Raw genomic sequence first — 13272 nt, 5'->3', positions numbered from 1 at the left:
TCCTGCAAATACCCTAAGAGCTTCACCAGCACAGCCACCAAATGTTAGAGGAAAACCCATTCATCTCTTCATCTAAAAATTTTTGACAGGTGACTTAATCAACTAGTTACTCTGTCTGCTGTATATGAAATGTTTATTACCTGATTAATAATATATAAATGAAAATTGTGTGAGCAATTTTAGAACTGGAAGGAGCCCTAAAAATGATCGGATCTAGTATCTCCAATGTTTTAGCACCTCCCTTCCCCCAGCAAGGGTTTGCAAAGACATTTCAAAGAGTTCATATCTTTAAAGGTAGGAGGGGTCTGTTTCCACTTCAATTTTATATCAATCAATAAAAATAATTTGGAGCATTTTCCCCTTTATAATAGAATTTGAGAGCTGAGAAATATGTATGAAGAGAATATATGTTGTTGGTTGCAAAGATCAAAGTGCATGCTCATGAGTCAGTCACTCAGATGACTTATCTCTCAGTCCAAATGGTAGTTTTTACTCTTATGTACTTAAAATGGTTTTTATTGGGTATATACTGTTTAAATTGTACATAATAAGTGACCACTGATTGATGACAGTGAATGAAAATTGCTCTGATTTTATGTACAAGTCATTAAGGAACATGAAAATAGCAGTTCTATGAAATTCACCTATAGATAATTTTCACTAGATCTGTAAATTTCATTATTTTGTCAGAATTCTTACACTGCATTTTATATAGCATGTCTTTAAATCTTCAGAGGTCATTATTAGACAGGCAAAATTCAATAATGGGCATATCCAATTAAGCTGTTCACTAATAAAGTGCCATTCGTATGTTTAATTTATTCAAGAAGAAAGCTTGCAAACAATTACCTGAAAATTTCTCTCATTCTTTATCATTTAGAAAGAAAATGCAAGAATAAATTTTATTTTTAAAATATATAATGCAAGGTTCAATAAACCATGCCAAAGAAGAAATATTGATTTGCTTTTTATATCATAATATGCAACAAAAAATTTAATCTATAATTTATAGTACATCCTGTTCCAAAGTTATATGCAATATGATAACTTTTAGAAATTAGTCAACATATCATACTTTTTCTTGCATACCTTAACACAAACAACATGCATCTCTTCTTAAAAGGATAAAAGTTAGAATTTATGTAATGTAATGATGATTATTAGGCTGTATTTAAATGAAAACTTTTAATAATCTACTGATTTGAAATTTAAAACATGTTTTACTTAAAACTCTTGCCATATTCCATGCAGAAATAATGAAAGGATTTTTAAAATTCACAGTGAGTCTCATGAGATCATATCTCACAAAAAAAAAAAAGGCTTGGAATTACAAAAATGTTGTCAAATGCTGACCAAGTTAAACTCTCTCCCTTCACTGATAAAAAGAGAAGATTGTAAGCTTTGACCAAGAATGTAAACATAAGTTAGTTAGGGGCAGAGGTAGGATTAGTACTGATCTGATTTGTTTTTCACAGCATTGATGAAATGACTGGCATCTTAATTTCCATGTGTCCCTGTCTTTGTGTTCAGTATTGAAAAACAAAACAAAACAAAACAAAACAGGGGACCAAGCCTCAACAGTTCTGCTGGAAACAAATGAAGAATGGAATGACTCTGAAATCCTGGGCGCCGTTCCTCTCAAGTATTGGCTTCTGGAAGACACAGCAACAGAATATCCCCAACCCGTATCTGCATGGCTTGAGCAAAATGACAATCTCCCTAAAAAGGCCCACAGTAAGGGACTCAGCCATTACAACCACTGGAAGGGAGACTGTTTCTCTGTCTTCAGAAGCTTCCCCAGTCCTCCCAATTCCCAACTCTGTGTGGGTAATTCTCTGCTGCCATTATCCATGAAGTTGGATCTGGATGGATTCCCGGTGTGAGCTAAACTGGCAAGGCCGCACTGGGATGTCGACCAGCTGCGGATGCAGAAAACGCCTGTTCCTTCTTTGATTTGTGGCTCCTGGTCCTGGCCACCTCATTGCTCCCCCTGTTCTCATGAGGAGTCAGTGCCCTGGAACAAGGCCCCAGGAGTTTCTACCATAAGGGACTCAACTTTACAGCTAGGAGAGACCACAAAACTAGTTTCTAGGAATACTTTCCATTTCAAGAAAACAACTTTAATAAGGTCACGGAGGGCTGCTTCCTATCTATCGTCTGGGTGTTTCTCCAGCCTGGCAGCTGCTTCAGCAACAGAACTAAAGTCAGGCAGCCCCTAATGCTGAACGTAGGGCCCAGAACAATCTACTAAATGAAAGATGGAGACTTGATGTCAATCCCACTATAGGAGATTTTCTTACCTTATTTTTTGTTTTTTCCTTAGTCTTGCAGGATTCCAAGGTATTGTGTCCAAATGTTTTTCTTAGTTTTTCACACCTTTGAGCTTGAGGTGGTTGCAAAACAGCAGGTCTTAGGACATGATCGGAATGTTTCACAGGACCTTAAAAGAACAGAATTAAGGAGTCACTATATCTTTAGTGGCATGCTTCTTCCTCCAGATTTTTGACTAATTTAATGTCTATTTTCTAAAGTCATTATTAAGTGAGGGATTAATGTTGACTGATCAACGTCAAAATAGCCAGTGAATTGCTTAGTGCTTACTTCAGACTTAGTTTTTACCCACTACCTATTCATCTCGACCCTGGGACTTGGCTTACCAAATTTGTTTTTTCACATTTTGTCACTTGACCTACCTCCAGATCCCAACACCCATACAACAAATTAAACTATAAATGGTAAAATGTAAAATTTCAGAGGCTCTTATAATAAACTACATACCTTGTTCTGTACTGTTCATATCCACATTCCTTTTCACAAGAGTTGATGTCATAAAAACATTGTTTTTCTTCACTGTGAGAAAAAATATTTTGTGCGTTTTAAATCTGAGTCGGTTTCTAGGAATTCGGGTTTTAACAGTCCTGTACTACATTCACCAGTAGATGTCGCTGTTGGCGCTAATAACTGTAGGCAGTGAGCTGAGAAGGCAGTCCGCTAGAAAGGGGTGATGGCAGGGAGTTCTGCCACATATGTCTGCTGACTTTCAGAAATATAAATGAAAATTGGTCCACTAATGGAACAGGCACTCTTCTTTAGAACCATGAAAATGATTACTGAAATGAGTACGTATTATAAAATCTGATGGTAGTGAGCCCTCTGTATTAATATATATTTTTAAGATTTTATTTATTTGACAGAGAGAGAGAGATCACAAGTAGGCAGAGAGGCAGGCACAGAGAGGGAGGGAAGCAGGCTCCCCGCCGAGCAGAGAGTCCGACACAGGGCTCTATCCAGGACCCGGGGCCATGACCAGAGCCAAAGGCAGAGGCCCAACCCACTGAGCCACCCAAGTGTCCCTTAATATGTATTTCTTATAAAATGTTATGAAACTAATAGCAAATTCTTCCACTTTCCCCACTCTCGTGATTCCTAGAGAGAGATGACTGTTATGCCAGGGAATTTTTCTATGAAGTATGTTGGTGGCATAAGACTAAGGATGGTGGTTGCAATATAGGACTATTATACATTTCAAAGTGATCACCTCCCTCTTGGCTGCAAATTGCAGAAACAGCAACCTTTGAGGATTTGATTAGTGGAAATGAGAAAAGAATAAGAACTGCTTCATCTATGTATTAAAAATACTACAGGGACACCTGGGTGGCTCAGTGGGTTAAGCCTCTGCCTTCGGCTCAGGTCATGGTCTCAGGGTCCTGGGATCGAGCCCTACATCGGGCTCTCTGTTCAGCTGGGAGACCGCTTCCCCTTCTCTCTCTGCCTGCTTCTCTGCCTACTTGTGATCTCTCTCTCTATGTCAAATAAATAAATAGTGTCTTTATTAAAAAAAAAAAAACTACAAAGGTTGGGGTAGAATCACTTCTCTAATTCAAAGTTCAATTAAATGCTTTATGATCTTTAATATTAAAAACCAGCCACAAATGGGCCATATCAAATTGTACTATTTTTCTCCATTCCAATACCACCAACACTCTGCACAACATAAAATGGAATCGTACTTACTGATATCAATGTTCCTTTAATCTTTTTGTATGTGTATGTCTTATTAAAATAATAATGAATCAAAACAGTTACTCAGAAAACTTATATCCATCCCTTCACTTTATGCACAAATACAATAAAATAAATTCTCTAGGATTAGGACCCCTATTTCTTTTAATGTCTGTAACTTGTCATTCAGGTTTAAAGGGGGTCTACTAGGTGCCTCATTAGCGCAGTAGGTAGCGCGTCAGTCTCATAAAGGGGGTCTACTGAGCTTGAAAGTATTTCTTCTGTATCTGAAAGGTATCTGACATGTATGTTGCTCAGTCATGTTTGGAATTTTTAATAAGAATATAAATTCATTAGTTTGAAAACCCCATGGCTCCCATGTAGAAAGGGATCATTTAGAAGGAAGTGAATAGTTTGTATTTTGTTATTTCTTAGTGGCAAGCTTAACCTGGAAAAGGCAGATGAATGTTCAGTAGAAACAAAAACAAAAAGAATATAAAATTGTAATTTCAATGTAATGTTCCAACCATTTCAAATATTTTATGACAAGATAGATTTCATTAGCAAAGCACTCTAAATGTCAAATTAAAAGAAGTAATGTTTTAATGAAAAGGTTAAGTAATCATATTCTAAAAATATAAATCAGGATGCCTGGGTGGCTCAGTGGGTTAAAGCCTCTGCCTTTGGCTCAGGTCATGATCTCAGGGTCCTGGAATCAAGCCCTGCATTGGGCTCTCTGCTCAGCAGGGAGCCTGCTTCCTCTTCTCTCTGCCTATTTGTGATCTCTGTCTGTCAAATAAATAAATAAAATCTTTGAAAAAAAAAATCTCCCAAAGGAGTTAAAAATATAAATGAAAATAAAAGGAATCATATTTTCAACCTTAGAATAGTCACCTAAAGCATAAATTTTGGGATAAGAATTTAAAATATAGCAGTATATTTTAAGCACTGTATATATTATAAACTGTACAGATGAACATTAATGAATAAAATAAAGTTATCTTATGGAGCTGCCTTATATAACATTTTGCTATCATAAACATAAATTCCTTAAAAGCATCATCAAACTCAAAATTTCTGCCAAAATTAGATACACTGTCTGGATTCATAAGGCATTCTACTAATCATAATTTGCTAAGGCCCGCATTTTATTTGCCACTAAAATGCCAGCATTTTGTAGTAGCTGAGTAATAAAGCTCACCATTAGTACCATCAATGAGAACGGATTTTTTTTTTTAAGATTTTATTTATTTATTTGACAGAGATCACAAGTAGGCAGAGAGGCAGTCAGAGAGAGGGGGGGAAGCAGGCTCCCTGCTGAGCAAACAGCCCAATGTGAGGCTCCATCCCAGGACCCTGGGACCATGACCTGAGCCGAAGGCAGAGGCTTTAACCCACTGAGCCACCCAGGTGCCCCGAGAATAGATTTTGAAAAAGTCAGAGTGTCAGGCTCAAGGTTCTAGAAGCTGTTTATTACCTGGCCCAGAAGGGGGGAAGGTCAGGAGGTTGGTGAAGGATGATGATCTCATTCGATTCTGGGACAAGGTGGATGCTAGAAGCAAATTGCAAACTGAAGTCAGTGAGGAAGTAGGCTTTTGTGTTTCTTTTGATTTGGACTTTTGCTGTTTCTAAAATTTCTATATCACTAATTTAGAAAAGGTTTTTTTTTCTTTTTTTTAAGATTTTATTTATTCATTTGACAGACAGAGATCACAAGTAGGCAGAGAGGCAGGCAGAGAGAGGGAAGCAGGCTCCTTGCTAAGCAGGGAGCCTGACGCGGGGCCTGAGATCATGACCTGAGCCGAAGGCAGAGGCTTTAACCCACTGAGCCACCCAGGCGCCCCAGTTTTGTATTTTTAATCAATAGAAATAAAATATGTCTATCATGAGAATTATAAATTAATTTCTATTCAATTCAATAAATATTGGAGTGCTCCCCATGTATAAGACACTCTACCAGGCATGAAGACGACCTCAAGGAAGGCGCAATGGAGGAGACAGACATACACAGAGACAGCTGTCTTACAAGGCAGAGAGAGCAATGCGGTCAGGTATAAAAGGAATCACGGAATGCTTAGAGTATAGAAGAGAGGCAAACTGAGTTACTGGTTTATTCAGAATGGAGTATGTGATGAAGTTCTTCAAGTGTTCTTTTCAAGGCAGACATCTATTTGTTTAAGTAGATGGTAACTTAGGGAGAAATGTCAGTTTCCCCTAATTACAAAGTTAATGCATACTCAATGCGGACACTCTGGAAACATGACAGAGTGCAGAGTGGGTGGGAAACCCCAAATTGCCTGTGTAATCCCCCTACCTAAGATAACCATTGCAGACATTAGGGCTGATGTCCTGTCCATCTTCCATCCCATGGTGGCAAATTGAATGTTGACATAGTGACTCGCTGTACAATCCATCTTATAGGCTATTTTTATCCAGTAATTTATTATAAACGCTCTCCAATGGGTAGACTTTTAAACATTTCCCTTTGAAAAGTTTCTCACTAATTTCACACAGAGAAAACATAACAGTGACCAGCCAACAGTCAGGTCTATACCTACCTCCTTGGAACTGAGGATCTGTCGTATGCAAAGTAAAAGATGAAGACCGTGCACGCTTTCTTAGAAAATCGTTGGATTCTGCAAGAAATTCGACAGGATGGGTAAAATTGCCAGCAATAACAAATTATCCTCAACCAAGATGGGGAAGGATAAATAGAATGACCTTTTGCCTACATAGATCATCACCTGCTAAGATGTTAAGTCCTGAAGCCCAAGTTTAAACACTGGGGTTAACAGCTTGGTGATTTTAAAGTGATAGGCATCTCATCCTCCTAAGAAACTCTTAGAAACAAGTGGCTTTGGCAAGAAACTGCATGTGACTTTTGAGATTGTGTAGGGAGTGTCTTTGGTTGGTGGAGACCCAGGCACTGGAGAAACAAGGGATCTTAGGCATTTCTAACGTCAGTGTTCCTACATGTCATCTTTCAAAACAAAAGCCACTGTATTTGGTGTTTAAAAACCAGCAGAACCATGAAGTTTTCCCCAGCTTTTGCCACATGCCAAAACACTTGTGCCTGCTTCTTTTCTTTGTCCGGAGACAGGTTGAAATACAGGATGTAAGTCATTACCATGCTCGGCTGCTTCAAACGTGTCTTCTGCTGGTCTCTGGAAAGAAACAAAGTTGCCCATGAGAGCTGAGTGTTTGCTGCATCAAAATTCGATCCTGTCACTTTAGAAGAGAATTCTCAAAAGCCAAGTCTATTCAGCTAGGTCAGGGCAAACCCACTCACCTTTGCTCCTTTACTCGCTAGGCATATTTTCAAGACAAAACAAAGTCTTAGAGGAGCGGTTTTGTATTTCAGTGACTGCACTATCCCTTGTCAGAACTTGTTTAAAAGGAAGATTTGAAACACCAGCTCTCAAGATCTGAGCTGTAGGCCTGGGGTGGGGCCCAGGAAACTGACTTTTTCAACCAGGGCAACCGACTTTTCTTTTCGGCCAGGGCTTGGGGGTTGAGCGACTCTTCTTCTTTTCTTTTTTTCCAAGGTCATCTTTAAATATTTTATTTATTTATTTGACAGAAATCGCAAGTAGGCAGAGAGGCAGGCGGGGGGGGGGGGGGAAGCAGGCTCCCTGCTGAGCAGAGAGCCCGTTGTGGGGTTCGATTCCAGGACTCTGAGATCATGACCTGAGCTGAAGGCAGAGGCTTTAACCCACTGAGCCACCCAGGCACCCCTGAGCGTCTCTTTAGTGAGTTTGTGGGTAGTAGGGTAAATGACTTGGATAAGCAGGAATGAATAACAGGAAAATATTAATCAAGCTAAAGTGGGAAAGCTACTAATCTTATCATTGGTCTTTCAAAGCTGGTGGTTTCAGTATGATACAGACCTTAAGGGACCTTACGATCCCTTTAAAATCAAGCATCACAGTTTAGAACTTATTTTGTACCCAGTTTTAGGCGAGGTCAGTGGAGACCCATGAGGAATTTCGACCCTGCTAACCTCTCTCAGTCCCGCCCCTTTCCAAGTCACTCCAAAAAACCCTATAATTTTGGTAAAGATGGTATGTTATTCATAGCTTCAAGACAAGGCAGGCCTCTGGCCTCCCATTTAGGCCAAATTGCTGCCAGTAAAAACCTACTGTATAACTATTCTAGAGGCTCGGCTCTGCTAAGTGAGGAGCAAAAGGATAAACTAAGGCAACCATGATACCATTCAGCGTCACTGGCTTCTTGAAACATCATTTTGTCAAAGTCAAACAAAGAAAATTAGCTTGATCTTACCTTAAAAGTGTTTCCTCTCTTTGCAAAAACGAATACTGGTTGAGCAATGACAGATTTTTCTGTAAAAGAAAAAGAACAGACAAAGGATGTTTGAAGGATGTTTAAGGATGTTTGAAGATTTTTGTGGTTTCATTTTGTATTTTTCCTGCCTTTGGGTAGAATCCAAACTGTTTTTACATAGCCACTATAACTTGCATATTTACAAATGATTTTAACAGTTAATTATAGAAATAAATACTCGGGGAAAGCGATAATAATGTGTTTCCATAAAAAGTGAGATCATCCCATTAAAAGAACACACTTTAAGTGTTTAAAGAAAACAAAGTATAATTACCTACATTCAGAATATCATTAGGACATCGTGATTAACATCTTTGCTTTTAGAATGAAAAAATGCAAGGAGTGAAAAACAGTTCTTCTAGGGCCACCTGGGTGGCTCAGTGGGCTAAAGCCTCTGCCTTCAGCTCAGGTCATGATCTCAGGGTTCTGGGATGGAGCCCCACATTGGGCTCTCTGCTCAGTAGGGAGCCTGCTTCCCCACCTCTCTCTGCCTGCCTCTCTGCCTACTTGTGATCTCTCTGTCAAATAAATAAGTGAAATCTTTTAAAAAATAGTTCTTCTACTTGGGTTGGATTTCAAGGTAAAAATGGTATAGATATATTGCATTCCATCCTTAGAATGATCCAGAAATAACCTATACTTCCTTGATTGCAGTCATATACTAAGCCGTGTTTTCAATATTTAGACTAAGAATCAGTCTTAGTCTTTTGTCCTCAGCCCAACTGACCTTATTAATCTTTTATGTTTTCTTACCTTAGGTAAGACAACAGAGAGAAACTCATTTACTATAGGGTATAAATGAGTGATAACAACTTTAAATATCAGGAGTCCAGAATTCTAAAAGAAAATGACATGCTTGTTAAAAGCCTAGGCCCTGAAGTTAGGCACATGTAGCACTAATACTTGGGGAAATAATATATTTGTACCTTTGGTTTCTTCATCTGAAAACAAAATGAAGATTATAACAAGAGTTACCTCACAGAGTTTATGGGACGATGAAATGGATTTTGGGATGTAAGTACTCAGATTTTTACAAGACAAAAATAAAAAAGAAAATATCTTTAAAGAAAGGATATGAAATATGTGGCATGCCACCAATCCCCATTCCAAAACTCTTAGCTGACATTGCTAGCTTATGACAACTCTCTTCCTTCCTTTCCATTTTTCCTCCTTTCTGTCTTTCTTTTCCTCTTTCTTTCTCTTTCTTTCTTCCTGTTTCCATCTTTCTTAAGTTGAAGTATAAGGGACAACACTTTCTTAATGAGCCCAAATATGATCTTAGAATTTTCTCATTACAGGTTTCCTGCAGCCATTACCAATCTATTGTCCTGGAATACAAGCCAAGGTAAGTTGCCCTCCTTGGGCTGAATAAATAAAACTCTCACTGAAGGGTTTCAAGGAACTATCAGACAACTACTTTTTTTCTTCATATGCTAGGAAGGGGTCTTCCAGTTCCCCATAATCTAATCCCATAAGAATGTCAAAACTCTGCCAGACCACCCTTGCCAAGCTCTTGGGCCCTGGGATTTTGGGTACCTTCTTTCAGTCCAGTAAACTGTTCACTTTTTCATGCAAGCGTTTGCTACACTGGCTGCCCTTGGAGCCAAGCAAGCTCTAGCAGAAAGCGCACAAGAATGTACTATCATTCCCATCCATATTAAACTATACTCAGTGCCCTGTTCCTTCTTGAACAGTCTCCTCTTCCAGCAATTACATTAGATTTAAGAAATGAGAACTCCAGTGACTTTGAAAGAAAATAGTCTTTGTGAATGTTCCGGGGAATACTTATGAATTAGAATTATAAATTAGCCTCTTCTAAACTGGCCTTAGGGTAGTTCTGCCTAAAATAGCATGAGGAGCCCTAACCCTAGACAATGGACATGCGACTTTCCCTTGATCAAAACATGCAGCTAAACACAGGCAAAAGCAATCTTCTGGGCAGCATTAAGTGTTCCTTGCAGCTTGGAGGACCTATGATAGAGTAAGTACATCACTGTTGTTCATTAATTCAATAAATATTTATTTATAATATTTTGTGCCAGCCATCTTTTTTGAGCATCTTTTTTGTGAATACCCCTGTGCTGGGACAGGGGTATACACCGTCTGATTGAAGGTACAGTAGCCTCAGACTAACCACCTTCTCCCCCTGACACTGCACGGCACGTGGTTGGAAAGCAGAGACTCTCCACATCTCTTCCTTCATCTGGATTCTCCCAAACAACTCTTTTGGCTTCAAAGACGATGCCAAAATTAAGCATTTATCAAGACATCAGATCCATAACAGGTTTCTTACTTGATCCAGTAGGAAAATTTCAAAACATAAGCAAGGTTCTTATGATTTTTTATATATATATATGTATATATTTTAAGATTTTATTTATTTATTTGACAGATAGAGATCACAAGTAGGCAGAGAAGCAGACAGAGAGAGAAAGGAGGAGGAGGAGGAGGCAGGCTCCACACCGAGCAGAGAGCAGAGATAGGCTCGATCCCAGGACCCTGAGATCATGACCTGAGCTGAAGGCAGAGACTTTAACCCACTGAGCCACCCAGGTGCCCCTGATTTTATATTTTTAAATTTATCCTCTTTTCTTTCTGATGTAGTCATTGATCAACCCATTTATTCAAAAAATGTGTTTTGAGGGTTGACTATGTACAAGACACCTTGCAAGGCAAGAGAGAGAGGACAAGTGGTACAAGATGAGGTTGAAAGCGAGTGAACATAAACTTCTTTTTCTCCTCTTATAATAAGTATCACAGTTTCCCCCTCCCCCAATTTTAGGTGGGTTGCAAGGCCTTGTCCCTGCCCTTACTCCTGTATGTTTAACTGATGGTCTCTGACAAACCTGCTTCATCTAGGAAAGCAACTGGAGGATTTTCTCAATGAATCATCCCAGAGAAGGAGCTTCAAAAGGATCTGTGCAGCCAAAAGCAGATGCAGAAGAGGAGGAAGACTCTGAACAGGGAGTACCATTGACTCAGAGCAGCAGGAGTGGGGTGGACTCTGCTAAGGGCCCCAAGTTTCTGCTACACAGTTTCTCCCATGTAGAGTCCTGCAGACGGCCTCTCTGCTGTGTTGGTAGTTCAGGAAAAGTGAAAACTGAGTCGTCCACACTGGATAGAACCAGGCTACTCTAGCCGGGGCCAGAAGGGTTATGGAAACAGTGTTGGCAGGAAAGAAAGTGGCAACAGCCCCCCTGCAGAGGGGCTGGCTCTGCCAAATGGGTCACTTCTTAATTGCTACCAGGACTGGAATTATCCACTTGGACCAAGGCCCTGGCAAGCTGCATTTTCTTCTCCCCTTCTTGCTGGACCTATCCACATGTCTGCCACATCCTCTTCTCTAATTTCTTCTTGTGAACTCTTATCCTAGGCTCCAATACTGTTCTTTATGCCCCTGCCTCTTTTACTTATGTCCAGTTCTGGGACTGGTCAAAGAATGGATTTTGGAGCTGTGAAGTATAACGGTCCTAGAGCTGTTCTGTTCTGTTTTGTTTTGTTTTAATTACTCTAAGCCTCAGCTTTATCACCTCTCTCCATATGTATTTTGAAAAGGTTATCATGAGGACTGAAGCAATGCATGCATATGGAGGACCTGGTACAGCTTCCTCTTCAAACCTGTTTGGAACAAAGCAGAACCTCATCTATCACCCATCCATCTATCTGTCTATCCATTTATTCTCCATATACGCACACGTCTCTCCACATATCCAGATATTTGCAGTATCTTCCATATCTACCAATCGATTTATCCACCCATCCATAAACATTTAGCAATATATCAGACTACAGTTTGCACAGAAGACATTCACTAAAAGTCAGATTCCCTGCCCTCCTCCTCCTCTGCCATCCAATGTTACATGCAAGAACCCTATGACTCTTGTTAGTCTCGGGGAAACATCTCATTGTTCCTCAAGGGTCTTTCTCTTTCCTTTCACTCATTACCTTATCCTTACCTTTTTTCCTTACCTGATATTGTCATTCTTATCCTTACCTTACCTTATTTCTTGTCCCTTCTCCTCATTGAGCTCCTATATTTCTTCTTTTACTCTCAGGAAGTTCCTGAATTCAGGCTGTGGCCCATACATAGTTTTAGAGATTGTTGGTCCTCGATGAGTGGCCCAGATTGACCAATAGCATTACAGGGTGCTTATTAGAAATGCAGACTCTCAGGCCCCACCCAGGACCTACAGAATGAGCATTTGGATTTGACACTATCCCCAGGTGAGATATATATATATATTTAAGAAGCAGTCCTCTAGACTATTCCTGGTTTCTTTCATCTGAGACCAAATTTAGGAAGATGGCAGTAGAGACTTGTGGAATCAATGATTAAACCTCCAGATGTTCTGAGTAACCTGACAGTTAATGAGAAAATGATTATTACTCAAACCATGTACTACGATTGTTATGACTCAATGTCAGGTGAAGTCAAGGGCTACTCTGAAGACTTAACTAGAAATCCCTGTAGTAAGGATATTCAAATATTGACATTGATATTGAAATCAGTCATGCAGCTATTTTGCTTAAAGCAATTAATGATTTCCTCTCTGATGCAAAAGTTGGTTTCCTGCTTTGATGAGCCTAAAATCTGATTTTTTTTTTCCTTGAAAACTATTTTCAGAAAGTGTCTCTGCTTGAGATTATTTATTATTGTTTTAAAGATTTTATTTGACAGAGAGAGACAGCAAGAGAGGGAATGCAAGCAGGGGGAGTGGGAGAGGGAGAAGCAGGCTTCCCGCCAAGCAGGGAGCCCGGTGTAGGTCTCAATCCCAGGACTCTGAGATCATGACCTGAGCCAAGGGCAGATGCTTAACGACTGTGCCACCCAGGCACCACTCTGCCCGAGATTATTAAATGTTGATTAAAATATTCATTTCTGCAAGGCAATAAATCAGGCGAAAAGCATAAACTACATAAAAAACCTTG

General features: G+C 39.5%; 1 protein-coding gene and 1 long non-coding RNA gene across 11 annotated transcripts in view; one reads left to right on the top strand and one right to left on the bottom strand.

The window, feature by feature from the left end:
• The window catches only part of RANBP3L (RAN binding protein 3 like), a 47542-nt gene that overhangs the window by 14884 nt on the left and 19386 nt on the right, over positions 1-13272 (bottom strand). For 2 of the 6 annotated variants that reach the window (XM_082724207.1, XM_082724204.1), the window contains exons 2-7: positions 8284-8342; positions 7130-7166; positions 6561-6638; positions 5480-5554; positions 2779-2850; positions 2301-2440 (exon numbers count right to left, since the gene is read on the bottom strand). In XM_082724207.1, coding sequence (XP_082580333.1) covers positions 2301-2440; positions 2779-2850; positions 5480-5554; positions 6561-6638; positions 7130-7166; positions 8284-8342 — 461 coding nt within the window. The other 4 variants (XM_082724208.1, XM_082724206.1, XM_082724205.1 and 1 more) reach the window with 4 other exon arrangements.
• Positions 1-13272, top strand: part of LOC309861378 — a 47454-nt gene that overhangs the window by 20096 nt on the left and 14086 nt on the right. Inside the window, exons 2-3 of one of the 5 annotated variants that reach the window (XR_014309902.1) lie at positions 9642-9688; positions 11203-11306. This is a non-coding gene — a long non-coding RNA (uncharacterized lncRNA). Of the gene's footprint in view, positions 1-1530; positions 2790-9641; positions 9689-11202; positions 11307-11433; positions 12568-13272 lie in introns of those variants that run through there. The other 4 variants (XR_014309905.1, XR_014309906.1, XR_014309907.1 and 1 more) reach the window with 4 other exon arrangements.

This window comes from Mustela nivalis (assembly GCF_964662115.1).
Source record: "Mustela nivalis genome assembly, chromosome: 3".
Classification (NCBI taxonomy): Eukaryota; Metazoa; Chordata; class Mammalia; order Carnivora; family Mustelidae; genus Mustela; species Mustela nivalis.
The sequence above is the reverse complement of the archived record's forward strand: the minus strand, read 5'-3'. Positions and strand labels throughout refer to the sequence as shown.